This window comes from Saccoglossus kowalevskii, chromosome 6 (genome assembly GCF_978046115.1).
Source record: "Saccoglossus kowalevskii chromosome 6, keSacKowa6.1, whole genome shotgun sequence".
Classification (NCBI taxonomy): Eukaryota; Metazoa; Hemichordata; class Enteropneusta; family Harrimaniidae; genus Saccoglossus; species Saccoglossus kowalevskii.
This window is the reverse complement of record NC_140646.1, coordinates 36,496,661-36,511,176: the sequence shown is the minus strand read 5'-3', so window position 1 is coordinate 36,511,176 and position 14,516 is coordinate 36,496,661. Positions and strand designations below refer to the sequence as shown.

The 14,516-nt window shown below is 43.7% G+C and overlaps 1 protein-coding gene across 1 annotated transcript in view; it reads right to left on the bottom strand.

Moving 5' to 3' along the window:
• The window catches only part of LOC100369774 (copine-3-like), a 52,429-nt gene that overhangs the window by 3,156 nt on the left and 34,757 nt on the right, over positions 1-14,516 (bottom strand). Inside the window, exons 6-14 of the mRNA XM_085500478.1 lie at positions 13,684-13,767; positions 5,213-5,302; positions 5,029-5,124; positions 4,810-4,896; positions 4,537-4,596; positions 3,279-3,412; positions 2,639-2,745; positions 1,430-1,563; positions 471-707 (exon numbers count right to left, since the gene is read on the bottom strand). Coding sequence (XP_085356604.1) covers positions 471-707; positions 1,430-1,563; positions 2,639-2,745; positions 3,279-3,412; positions 4,537-4,596; positions 4,810-4,896; positions 5,029-5,124; positions 5,213-5,302; positions 13,684-13,767 — 1,029 coding nt within the window. The remainder of the gene's footprint in view (positions 1-470; positions 708-1,429; positions 1,564-2,638; positions 2,746-3,278; positions 3,413-4,536; positions 4,597-4,809; positions 4,897-5,028; positions 5,125-5,212; positions 5,303-13,683; positions 13,768-14,516) is intronic.

Sequence of the window (14,516 nt, the reverse complement as noted above, 5' to 3'; positions counted from 1 at the left end):
TAAATGGATATAGTAAAATTTTGTGGACATTTAGAAGGTCAAGTTTAAGCTAATTTACTGACATGAACATTTGGCTGAATTTATGGGTGGTATACATATTATAGTAGGTAAGAATTTGTGTAACTATACATTTTATTTTCATCATCTATGAATCCATATAAACCCCTTTCACATAAAATGTCTCAACAACAAGTTTAGCAGGTCTCTTTCACACCACCAGATAGTTTCATAACAGTGAATCCTCAGAGAGAAAAATAAAAATATTTCAATTCACATTGTCAAACATTCTCTAATCATGTGGACAAAAATAATACCATATTTAGAATCGCACTCTTAGGTAATTGATTTCAAGAGGTGTTTTTATGGTCAAACTATGTTTAACTTTTATGATTCAATGTACATTCAATTTTGATTAATGTGCACTTCTAATAATTAGGTAATTTAGCAAACTTAAATTTTAAAAAGCTTACATTTTTAAATTCTCTGAAAGGCACAAATTGCACAATATCTCTGGAAACTTTTTCCCCATGGACCGATCTAAGTACACCATCGTCACCATCCAGTATTCTCATATCTGAAAAGTCAGCATTGCCGACACCCACTATGATAACAGACATGGGGAGATATGAGGCACGAACTATGGCTTCTCGTGCATTATCCATGTCTGTCAAGACGCCATCAGTTAGAATCAATAAGATATTGTATTGCTGCAAATTAATGTAAAAGTTGTTTAACTTCATTAATACAATTATTAACCTTTTCACTGCCAGTTTCATTCATAAAATAGTTCCATTTATAGTCTGCACTTTCCTTCAGAAGACAAAAATATCCACATTTTTTTGAGTAAATCTGAAAATTGACTGAAATTTTGTCTATTGGCTCAAAAATTAGGGTTTAATTACAGAAATATTGAAGAATATAAGAAAAAAGTGCTGGGAAACTTTGGCCAGAAAGTCTGGTGGTGAAAAGGTTAACAGGAATACCACAATGTTCGCACAAAGGTAATACGGTGATCTTATCGACTGATGCATATTGAAACACAATACGACCGCATACTGTCTGAGTACATATTTTGCAGTATTTTCATGCTAACCTCATTATTATACATCAATTCATAGTTTGTAATATCGAGAGATAACAGCTTAAAATGCCAATAATTGTTAGAACTGTATTTCCATCTTGCACTAGGAAAATGTTTAAATGTGACGTCTTTAAACATGTCCAATGTTGGTTACAGTTTACCCCATATAAGGGAATTTTGAACATTGAAACAAGTGCAGATACGTTTTTGCTGTGTGGAAAACCACTGCAAAAGAGACAGCCTCTGAATAAAAAAAAACAATTTGACTGAATAAAAAGCATGAAGCTTTTTAAATTTGGAATTCAAATATAGATCACATACTTGATCACAGCAAATTTAAAAACTTACAGATGCCCCAGGTTCTTTTTGAGCTTGTTCAGAAAACTTGATAACATGATTGATGATGGGAGACACATTGGTGGGGCCGTACAACTGGACTTGTCGGATGCAATTTTCATATGCTTGCAGAATACCTTGTACACCTGTAAACACAACACATATCAATGATAATTTTTGATTTGATCAAAACCAATATATCAATCTCTCTTCATATACCAAATAAACATCTTCCTAAGTTATTAGTAGTCACTGCATTGTCACAATAGACACAGCATATTCGTCAGATTATTATTTTAAAACATTGCATTGTGGGAGAAACCCAAGCTGCTCATGCTCAGAAAAAAAAAAAAATTGATACTCTTAAAAAAGTGGTTAAAAAAAAAATGAAAATGCATTGTGTAAAGTTAGCAATGTGACTAACCAAGGAGACCCTTAATGAAGTATACAAAATGTATGTATCACAATAGCCACAGTCCTAGTTTAAAAGAATCCATGATAGTAATTATAGTTATCGTAAAAACTTTGCGAGAGTGAAAATAATTGCTTTTTCAAGTGCCCCAATTAATAGGATAAAAATGGACATAAATTTGTTCAAGATTAATTAATAGGATCATTGTTCTGAATAAAGCAGATAACTGAACATTTGCCATGATTTGATCTGGCATCAACAGGCAGTTCACACTTACAGCAAAGTAACCAGAAAAATGTCAGAGCTGTTCCGATAGTACTGTAAAATCTGTATTAGAAGCCGCGGTTTCTATTAAAATGGTACAATACAACAGAGGGGGTGCGGTTTCTATTAGAACATCTACACAAATAAGAAATTCTGATTTTTTCATTCTCAATTGTTCAAAATACAGATTTTACGGTATTCTGTCAAAAAATGATGATATGATGTCCAAGACAGACAGTCAGAAAACGATGTACTCTTGTTCCTCTCAAAAATATGATGCAACTTCTTTGATAGAATAATTTAGATGCAATTAAAAATTTAAAATTTCAACTGAGAGCTTTTGGCGAGTAAAGACTGTACCACACAAAAATGTCAGACACAGGGCCAAGCAGTTATCTAATCAGTCAAGCATCTTAATACGATCAAATTTTAAATTTAAAAAATTTTCGAACATTGCAAACTATTTACATATAATCTTCTTCTGTATGTATACTACCCTAATATTTGATGAAAGATATAGATGCAATTTTTATTGCCATGGTTACCTGCACAAAACGGATTATTCATATTAAAGTTGATGGCAAACTCGTGAGAAACACAATGGTCTGGAGGAATTTTCGCACCAAATCCCAATGCAGGAAAAAGCTTGTCACTTGAAAAGAAAAAAAATCATTTTATTTTTCATGTAACCATGGTAACAATACAAAGGGTAATCATTCTGACATTCAAGGAAATCTTGTAGTTATCGGGCTACCACATTTTTAGTAATTATAAAGAATTTGATGGAAAATAATATTGGACAATTCTTCTTACCTATCATAGTCCTGTATCACATTACATACAGCCATAATAGCTTGCACATACTCATTAGGTCCATATGGATTAATATAGTGCAGTGACAATTTGATGGAAAATAATATTGGACAATTCTTCTTACCTATCATAGTCCTGTATCACATTACATACAGCCATAATAGCTTGCACATACTCATTAGGTCCATATGGATTAATATAGTGCAGTGACAATTTGATGGAAAATAATATTGGACAATTGCTCTCACCTATCATAGTCCTGTACCACATTACCTACAGCCATAATAGCTTGCGCATACTCATTAGGTCCATATGGATTAATATAGTGCAGTGACAATTTGATGGAAAATAATATTGGACAATTGCTCTCACCTATCATAGTCCTGTACCACATTACCAACAGCCATAATAGCTTGCGCATACTCATTAGGTCCATATGGATTAATATAGTGCAGTGAGTTTTCAAGAGAGGGATTGCCATTGGAGGCTGTGAAATCAATTGCAACCTGACAGAAAAAAAAATATATGAATCACATCTTTTTCAGTTTTCTTTTATTTTCAGAAATGTGTAGTTTGTTCATGTAAACTATTTATCATATGTGGCATAAAATACTGAAAGCTAGGTTTTAGAACTTGGACAAAAAAACAAACAAATTGATTCATTTTATTTGCCAATAATTGATAACTTGTTTTGGTTAATAACAAAAAATAGTTTAGAAAATAGTTGGCCTCAATTTTGCCCCAGTATAATGTCAGGTGTTAACATGACTGATGTTGTAAATATCACACACGAACATAACAGGCAAATCATTTTTCACCAAAAATTATAAAAATATTCACCAATATTAGAGAATTAAAGATATCACAAAATGAACAAATGTAGTACTTATACATGTAATATGGACTTGCGGTTTTCAACAAGAAGTCGAAAATATCACTTTTTACCAAAAATTACAAAAATGTTCACCAAAATTAGAGAGTTCGAGATATCATCACAAAATGAACAATTCCGAGAGAGATCCACCCAAAAGTGGCTATATACCAAATTAGAAAGCATTCAGAATTACGGTTTCAAAGAAGAAGTCAAAAATATCAATTTTGAGCAAAAATACAAAATTTGAGATTTTGACATGAAATGAACAAATCTGAGAAAGATCCACCCAGGGTGCCTATATACCAAATTAGAAAGCATTCAGAATTATGGTTTCAAAGAAGAAGTAAAAAAAATATCAATTTTGCCCAAAAATATTCAGCAAAAATACAAAATTTGAGATTTTGACTTGAAATGAACAAATCTAAGAGTGATCCACTCAAGTTAGTTGCCTATATACCAAATTAGAAAGCATTCAGAATTATGGTTTCAAAGAAAAAGTAAAATATATCATTTTTGACCAAAAATCATAACAAATATTCAGCAAAAAAACAAAATTTGATAGTTTGACATGAAATGAACAAATCTGAGAAAAAACCATCCAAGACACTTGCATATCAAACTTAAAACATTCTGACTGACGGACGACGACGTACAATCAGTAATATGAACAGCTCCGCTGTGTCGACTTTGTCCAAAGCAGAGCTAATAAAGTTATCATTTTGAAATGAACAAATCTAAGAAAAAACCTCTACTCACTGTGAAATTCAGCTGACAACCTCCGAATACATAATCCAGGAAGGAATAATCCTTTGTTATCTGAAATATACAGACAATAAAACAATGTAGATGAAGTGTACAACATATGTCATCTGAATTATATTAATGCAAGGGGCCTAAAACACAAAACTTCATTCTTACCTTCAAGCAATTGTACAAGTCCATGTAGGACAGATTGCATCTAATTTGCTGTTAGTTTGAGACATAAAAAACAAGTGAGCACTGATTAGTTTTAATAATTCTGATCACTACCTTTAATGATGTCATATAAACCAAGCCGGAATGGACGTAACTTTTCTTTTTAGCTTTCTTCTTCGGATGAATACACTGCCATTCAATCTGATGAAAGATGTATACCCAATAGTAAAATGACATACTTAGAAATCGACCAATTAATGAATTAAAGTCATTATGCTATTCCATCAAAGAACAATAGGTACATTTGTGGAAAGATAATTATGGTGTTCTTACCTGTGTATTGGCATTGTCAATCATTTGTTGTGCTGTAGTATAAAATTCACCAATCAAATCATGGCTTCCATCACTGTCCCAATCATAGCATATGACCTATAACAGAACAAACCAGGCCATTGGTCAGTTTAAATATGTACATAAGTATAAATATATGTACATCAGATCCAACATTAAAACTTACCTTAATTTTCTTTTCATAGTCTCCATTACACAGAGACTGTAGGGATATTCTAAATGGTTTCCACGTCGGACTTTGATTATTTTTGATGAACTGTAAAATTAATAAATTAATTAATTACAACATGTATTTGGTAGACAAGTATATTTTTATGAGTTGCTGTGATTTAGGCGAGGGTTCTCCGAACCCGCCTATTCACATAGTTCATACCCACCATAGACTCCGGTCAGTCAAAAATGACTATTTTGAACTGTAGGCATTAATCAGCAATTCTGTCGGTGACGGAGAGATAGAATCCAGGTCAGGGGAAGCCCCATGACCTCAAGATTCCTTTTACCCCTTACGTCACGAACCCACATGACCAAGGCCACCTGGCAGCGCCACAGGTAGCCGTCCATCAGTCTGGTTCCTTTCTCTCCGCCTCGAGGACTTAGACCAACACGACGGAAAGAGTGGGGAGGTTGGGGGGACCCAGAGTCTATGGTGGGTATGAACTATGTGAATAGGCGCATTCGGAGAACCTTTGCCTAAATTCACTATGTCCAAATACCCACCATAGACTCCGGTCAGTAAAAATGACTATTTTGAACTGTAGGCAGAGTCAGACACCGATAGGTGGCGAGTTTTTCCGAGCAAACAGAAAAAAAGGAGAATGATGAAAGACTTTTCCCCAGTCCGGGATGAAAACAAACCCAAAAACCTAAGTTAAGACCCAAGAAGGGTGGTGTCTTACCTTGCCTGTGCTGTCCCCGAAGCAAGAAGCCAATGCTGCTGTGGTGACAGGGTGCGGTGTGCCCGAGAAAGCTAGACCCAAGCCGAATTCGGGGGTGATAAGCTTGAAGTAGGACCGAAACTGTTCGCATGAGGGCGTAGGTCGACAGAAGCGAAACCTGGGAGGTTCCAGGAAGTGCTAGTGGAACAGACAATCTGCCCGCAAAAATGCCGAGACTGACTTATCGCCTATGCGCAGAGGCCCCTGCGGCCGTTCGGGCTGGGTCAGCAAACAAGGCCTGACCCGCTACGATGGGGCCTAACCTGAAGAGACCCTGCTCAATAGATTGGGTATCTCTTAGGTAGGAGTTGATGAAGATGTTTTGCGTTCTCCAGAAGCCTGCCCTCAGAATGTGTTTGAGGGGGGCACCTGACGCTAGCGCTAGTGAGTTAGCAATCGCACGGACCTCATGTTCTCGTACTTGGTGTCTCTGCAAGGTCTGTGTTGAGGAGGATAGTGTGTTATAGACCTCCAGTACAGTCGCAGTAATCCACCTGGAGATGGAAGTCGGGGAAGCCGGCTTATCCTGTTTGCCAGGGCCATAACACAAAAACATGTGTTTGGTTCCCCGTCCGGAAAACCTGGTACGGTTCTCATAGCAACTCAGCGCTTGGACCGGGCAGAGAAGTAATTCCTCCTGATCCTCCGGACTGAGAATATTTGCCAGCCGGGGGATTACGATCGGTTGAGGATTGGTGTCCTGGGATTTGGTTCTTTGGCGAGAAACCCGATTCGTGTCTTTAGCACAACCTGATCATCCATAAAAGCGACACAACCGTCCACGAAAGACAGTGCGCGCCTAGCTCTGACCGGCGCCTACCTGAGGCGAGGGCCAGTAGGAAGACTATTTTCCACGTCAAAAATTTGAGTGGTGCTGATTGGAGAGGCTCAAAGGGCGGTCTGCTTAGAGCAGACAACACAGCCGACGAGTCCCTGTTGGGCGGCTTCCTTCTATGGGGTCTTGGCGTCTGGAAAGCAGTAAATAGTCTCCTAATAATAGGACAATTGGCTAGTCTTGTTCCCGTACGTTCTGAGTGGTGGGGGACAAGACCGACTGTAGCCAATGCTCGCTGCGTAGGACAAACACACTTCATCAAACAGGTGGACAAGGGGCCTGCGACCTGGCCAATAGAGGGATGGTATGGATCAATCTCCCTTCCGCTACACCAATCAGTGTATGCTTGCAGCCTAGAAATGTAGGCCGCGTAGGTGGAATCCCTGTTCGCCCTGGCAAGGACATTGGCAGCACGCTCAGATAAGGCTTTCGTATGTGCGGGTCTACTGAGAGCCTCTATGCCTGTAAGTGATACCTGCTGGGCTCGTTGGTAGTGCGCCGTCTGGTTGGGTCGGCAGGTCCGGTAAATCCGGAAGCACTACTGGCGCTTTGACTAGCATTTCCAACAGAAGTGGAAACTAGGCCTTGCTTGGCCAATTGGGTGCAACCCATGATAATATGCAGGTGTGCACCTGTCGTAGTTTTCTCCGGTGCCCGGTGAACTAGCGGGAAGGGAGGAAAGGCGTACACAACTAAGTGGGTACACGGGGCTAGCAAAGCGACCCTGGCCCAGGCTCCTGGAGTCAGCAGGAGTGTTACGTACGTCAGGAGCTTGGTGTTCCGGGGTGCGGAAAAAAATGGTCAAACCTTGGACCGTCCCACGGCCGAAACAGCCTGGAGGCTATCCACTGGGGTATCAGCCACTCCGTGTTCTGGAGACGGAGCCGCCCTGAAAGGACGTCGACAGACTGTTCCTCACCCCTGGAAGGTGGTGTGCGGTTTGCTCCACATTGTATTCCTGCTCCGCTAGGACTGACAACGATGGGGAAAGCACCCCCCTCCTTCTTGAAGGAGACCACCGCTGCGTTGCCTGTGCGGAGCAGGACTCTGTGGTCTCGAACTACGAGTAGAAAGCATGGTAGTGCTAAGTACACTACTCTCAGTTCAAGCCAGTTGATATGGTAGTCCCAAAACTAATGCAGGGGCCATATCCTTGGGCTTGTTGGCCCAATAGATGTGCTCCCCAACCCTGGGGGGAGGTATCTGTTACCAGAGTCATACCTGCGGTGAGCGGGCTCAAGGGGCTCCCCTTTCCGAGGTTGGCCAGTGATGACCACCAGGGCAGGGCTTCCTTCACTTGGTCCGAGATCGAAACCCGCCTATCTAGTTCCCATAGGAGAGCTCGGCGTTATAACAAGCGTTATACCGGGCGGTTGCGTAGTGCGGCCTGGGGAACGACCCTTCGAACCGAGGTTATCATTTCGATGATTCGCATTAGTTCACGGAGGGACACTGAGGGAACGCTGACTAGGCATTTGGCTAGGCTGCTTAGCGCTAAGCAATACGCTTGAAATAGCTAAGCTAAGCTTACCTCTGTGTCAAAACTCCATGCCCAGGGACACCAACTGCGCGTTGGGTCGAGGTGGGACTTGTCGATTTACTAACGAGCCCAACTGGTGAAGTAAATCCTGTGTTAGCCTGACGCGTTTGGAAGTTACCCCTTGCCCGGGTTGTTGGTAACGGGAAGTCTGGGTCCGTCACCAGGTGGACCGACGTCTGGTGAAGCAGCAGCACTACCTGTTTCATCACTCTGGTGAACACGTAGGGTGCTGTGCCTAACCCGAACGGGGGGGGGGCACTGCATCTCTTTTCACTTTAAATATGTGAGAGGGAGCGTGTTCAACTGTTGGTTCCCTCTGGGACGCCCGTGGGTAGGTAAGAAAAGAGTCAAAACCCAAAGCGGGGACCGGACACAAGGATAAATTCATTACCGTTCCTCACCCCTGGAAGGTGGTGTGCGGTTAGCTCCACATTGTATTCCAGGCACCAAAGAAGGATTTTGCTCCGCTAGGACTGACAACGATGGGGAACGCATTCCCCCCTCCTTCTTGAAGGAGACCACCGCTGCATTGCCTGTGCGGAGCAGGACTCTGTGGTCTCGAACTACGGGTAGAAAGCGTGGTAGTGCTAAGTATACTGCTCTCAGTTCGAGCCGGTTGATATGGTAGTCCCGAAACTAATGCGGGGCCATATCCTCAGGCTTATTGGCCCAATAGATGCGCTCCCCAACCCTGGGGGGAGGCATCTGTTACCAGAGTCATACCTGCGGCGAGCAGGCCCAAGGGGCTCCCCTGTCCGAGGTTGGCCAGTGACGACCACCAGGGCAGGGCTTCCTTCACTTGGTCCGAGATCGAAACCCGCCTATCTAGTTCCCATAGGAGAGCTCGGCGCTATAACAAGCGTTATACCGGGCGGCTGCGTAGTGCGGCCTGGGGAACGACCCTTCGAACCGAGGTCATCATTTCGATGATCCGTGTTAGTTCGCGGAGGGACACAGAGGGAACGCTGACTAGGCATTTGGCTAGGCTGCCTAGCGCTAAGCAATACGCTTGAAACAGCTAAGCCAAGCATACTTCTGTGTCAAAACTCCATGCCCAGGGACACCAACTGCAGGTTGGGTCGAGGTGGGACTTGTCGATTTACCAATGGTGAAGTAAATCCTGTGTTAGTCTGACACGTTCGGCTATTACCCCTTGCCCGGGTTGTTGGAAACCGGAAGTCTGGGTACGGATTGAGGTGTACCGACATCTGGTGAAGCAGCAGCACTACCTGTTTCATCACTGGTGAACACGTAGGGCGCTGTGCCTAACCCGAACGGGGAGGCACCCGAGATTCGAATACTTGGCCCAGCTGGGCAATTCGAAGGAGATGGCAACTCGCTGGGTGCATCGGTACGTGCAGGTAGGCCTCGCTTAAGTCTAACGGGGCTAGCCAGTCAAAACTGTGGATGGAGAGAAGAACCCTGAATGGTGTCTCCATGTGGAACCGATCGAGGAGCACGTACTGATTCAGTCTGCCTAGGTCCAAAACTGGACGCCTGCCATTTGTAGATTTGGTACTACAAACCCATTTGGGTAGAAGCCTGGCCTTAGCCCCGGCTGATGTACCCTGTGTATGGCGTCTTTCCCCAGCAAACTGCTACTTCCTGTCTGATTGCTTCCACCTTGCGGGAGTCCCCTGGCAGTGCCCAACAGGGGAGACACTGACGGGGGGAAAAGGAGATTTCAGCGGTATCCCGTAAACTGATGTTACCAGGGATCGGTCACCCGTTGTCTCCAAACCAGACTACACCGGCGCAATCTCTGTTGACAGGGATATGTGGCCACGTGTTCGGCAGTTGCGAGGGGGGGTGTGCTTCCTTCCCCCATGAGGTGAGTCCCCAAGGCCTGAAGTAGTCACTAAGTTGTGACCTGGCCATTCACCGAATACGTGCCTGCCCCTGCCCCCCCCCCCCCCCCCCCCCCGGTTGCAGAGGTGAGCATCAAACATGCCTCCCCTGCTGCCGGGTAGACGTCTGCCCAGGGAGGGTGAGGAGCCACCACCTGGCTCTTACCTCCCTGGGGGCGCGCCACTACCCTCCCCTCCCATGGAAGGGTATAAGCGCTTGCCTCCTGGCTGACTCCAGCTAGTGGACAACGCCCTAGGGCATTGTGTTTTCTGTGCTTGGGGTTCCCTCCGATTGCCCATGGTAGGACCAAGTGGCTAGCGGATTCAAACTGAACCCTCCGGTTCATTGCACTCCAAAGCTCTGAGACTGTACCCACCATTCCCTGAACAAAGAGGGTGGAGGAAGTCCAGTCTGCGTCACTGAGGCGGGGACGTACCCCGGCTCAGCTTGTTTGCGAAAACATGTGCGTCTAAGGCCGCGTCTCGTAGCACGGTAGTGGCCCTGGCCAAGAGAGCCAGGCGACACTAGGGGGTGTCGCATGTAGATGTGCGGTGGCCCACCAGTAAAAATGTCGCCTGGTCTAGGAGGCTGGTGCGTTCTGCCTCCAAGGTCTCCAGAGTGCTGGTCACGCATAATGTGCTCAAGCAACTCTGCCCTCAGGGCTAGATGGGTCGTCTTCAATTGGAAAGGACACCCATGGAACGCGGCTATCCCCCTTTGCCAGGTTTGCCAAATTCGTGGTACCGGGGTCTGGGGAAGGAGCCTTGGAATCCAGTTGGGGGCGTTTTGGTCTCATCCCACGCTATGGGGTCTGATCCCGAAACCACACCGACCGGGTAGCGTTTGGTCCAGTGGGAAGTGTTGCCTTATGTTATCCCCACTCGGGGGTCTTAAGCATTACATCCTCCACGGCTGACCAACGCAGCCCATCAACACCATTTGCATGCTCTGCGCCCCACTCCGCACTCAGACGGACAGGGAGAGACTTGCCAACGGGGTTGCTTTGGATCCCGACGCCCGTGATCCCATAAGCGTTGAAGCAACCTTAGGTGGTTGCTTTAGGATCAAGGGTGGGGGTATATACATCGTATCACTGGGATCGATGATACTCCGCCTCACCCCAAAAGCGTGGCTCACCGAGTCATACAGATGGATGACTCTGAGCGAACGCCCGGAGTACCGGCTTTATCCGATGCGAGCGAACTGCATCTCCTTTCACTTTAATATGTGAGAGGGAGAGTGTTCGACTGTGCGTCTCATGACAGGGTCAGTTCCCTCTGAGGACGCCTGTGGGTCGGTAAGAAAGGAGTCAAAACCCACAGCGGGGACCGGACACAAGGAAAAACTCGTTACCATTGTACCGTTACCGCGTGACGAACCCTAGCTAGCTGAAAGTAGGGGGGTCAACGTGTGCCCTGCCCTGAAAGCCCTGCCCCAAAATCGGAGACTTGGCTGCCAGCACCCTGTTGACATTCAGTGCCCGAGGATCCCGAGAAGGACCGGGGCAATTAGCCTGGGCCTCGGCCACCCCCCAAAATAGTGGGAGAGCCGTGCCTGGGAACGGGGGTTCCCCGGAAGAGACGTGTTTGAATGCAAACATGCTTTCGTGTCTCTTCCTGCTTGCCCACCGAGGGAACACAGTGGAGACAGCTCGCTCGGACTGCGTCTGATCTACCCGGCCTGCCAGGGACGCAATTGCCCCGACAGTCCTTCGACCAAAGCCCTCAACTCGGAGACAAACTCGGCGCCGTGCGAGGAAGGGTCCACGAAGAGACCCGCAACGGGCCCCATAGGAGGAAAGCCTCCAGGGGCACAGCCTCGCTGCAGCCGGTAAAATCGGGTAAAACACCGCCTGAAAAAACAGACTGTGAGGATGCCCTCCGATCAGCGGGGGAGACCGAGAAAATATCGGTACCTCCGCCGTCGGGCCTCTTACTCGACGTCCCGGTACATGAAGTACCGGTAGCCGAGCGTGAGGACTTTCCACTCATGCAAAACACGCAACTCACTTTAACCGATTTGTTTACTGGACGTGCGACCTTGCTGTGACGCGGTCAGTGTCAGCGATTTTGATGGCTCTGAAAGAAAATCTCAGGCCTCAGAACTCCAGTGAATAAAACACGCTTTCACGCAAAAAACCCCGAAACCCACACGTAGCCACGACAAATCATCTCGGATGTGGGTTCTATGCTGGTAGATCCTGAATAAACCACTGTACGGTTGGCTCGAAAGACGAGGGGACCGGAAGAAAAAGGCAGCGAGCCTTGGAGCTGTCATTATATCGATATATTGCTAAATACATTAAAAATAAAAGACGACATGCATGAGAGAGACGAATTACAGTTGTAAAAGGTACCGCCATGAAATCAACATGTGACTACGTAGTGGCGCCGGATTTTGATTTCTTTGCTGTGAAAAATACTACACACAATAGGGAAAACGACACAAGGGTAAAAAAAGACAAGGAAAACTTATCCTACCAGCTACCATGTCGGATGCCGAGCAGCGGCAACAACCCAAGCTATAAATCCGGACAGGAAAAAAAGCAGGCGATCCAGCAGAGCTCGCTAGATTTCATCTCCACTCGAGGCGGAGAGAAATTAAGAGTGAAGGACGGCTACCTGTGGCGCTGCCAGGTGGCCTCGGTCATGTGGGTTCGTGACATAAGGGGTAAAAGAATCTTGAGGTCATGGGGCTTCCCCTGACCTAGATTCTATCTCTCCGTCACCGGCAGAATCGCTGATTAATGCCTACAGTTCAAAATAGTCATTTTGACTGACCGGAGTCTATGGTGGGTAATTGAACGTAGTGAATATGATACACTAGAAGATACACTAGTATAAAAAAACTAAACTAAACATAACTAAAACAACAAACTTGCCCGAAAGTGGGTTAGAAATGCAAATTAATTAAGTAAATGTTAGGATTACTTATTTAGATATCTGTGAAGCAGCTGTTTTTTTTTTTTAATTTGCTTTCTCTTATGTTGAAACATTCGTATATATATTTTGCTAGACATTTTAGCATGACAGTATTCTTTGTGCCTAGTATGTTAATAAAGCTTGATCAGAGTTGCCCTCAGAACACTGTCTAAATGTGTTGATAAGGATTTGTCTTTCATGTTTGTATAACTGACATTTTAACAGAAAGTGCTCTTCATCTTCAATATCATTTGTATTGCATACAGGACAGCTTCTTTCGGTAATGTCAATTTTATGGTATCTGCCCATTTCAATTTGTAAAACATGTGCGCATAATCTTAGTTTGGTCATTGATGATCTGTGTAGTGGGTTATTTACTGTCAGCAGATAATTTTCAAGTCCAAATTCAGTTTTTAATTTTCTATAAGTACGTAGTTTATTTCTGTGGTTAATACCTTTATTGTCATTGTTTAGAGACTCCCTACTGTTTAATATCTATGAACATATTCTGAAATGATGTACATTTTAAAAATGTAAAAGAAAATGGTTCATAATCACCTCTGTCCGATGAACAAGAATCCAATCACCATGGTTATCAGATTTATGGAACTCCAAATACGGATCAGACTTTCCAAACAAATCCTGTGTATCAAACAAATTTCTAGATCAGAGATCATCACGACACAAATATTATCACAAATATTATATAAGACTAAAATTGCAGATAAGACAGTTGACAGTTTTCTGATTGAATTTTGTATGGATTATGGCAAAATAAAACTATCAGCATTGAATATTTCTTAGCCTGCAGTGCCTTCCTCGATAAATATTTTGGCTTCTACTTTAACTACAGTACACTTTGTTAATACATGAAGAAAATTTTTCACTATATCTCAGAGAATGCAAATTTTTTTTTAAGTAATGATGATTTGGTACAAATTATAGAAAAATATGCAAATGTTGCACCACCATTTAATATTTTATTTATGTTTACTTCCCGAAATTATTAAAAAAGGCAATAGCTAAATAAATTAAAAACATTTACTGTGACTTAAGTATCAGTTTGTAACAGCCACGGTATATGCCAACGTTGTAATTAAATCACTTGCAAAATGAAAGAAGAAGGCCAATGGGGTTGCCATCTATTGAAATCCAGTTGTCAAGCAAATTTAAGAATTTTCAGTACAGGATGACAACTTACCAGGAGGCGCTGTACAAAATGTAAAATACATTGCCAGGGTGAGAGGTCAAATCTCTCTCTCACTGGAAGCCTCTAACTGGTGTGCCAATTCCCACAATAGTGTGCATCTTGGGTTATAATTTTCTATGGTTTTAATTACATGATCGTTCTCGATGAAAATAGTGACTACTCTACATCCTGTAATTATATC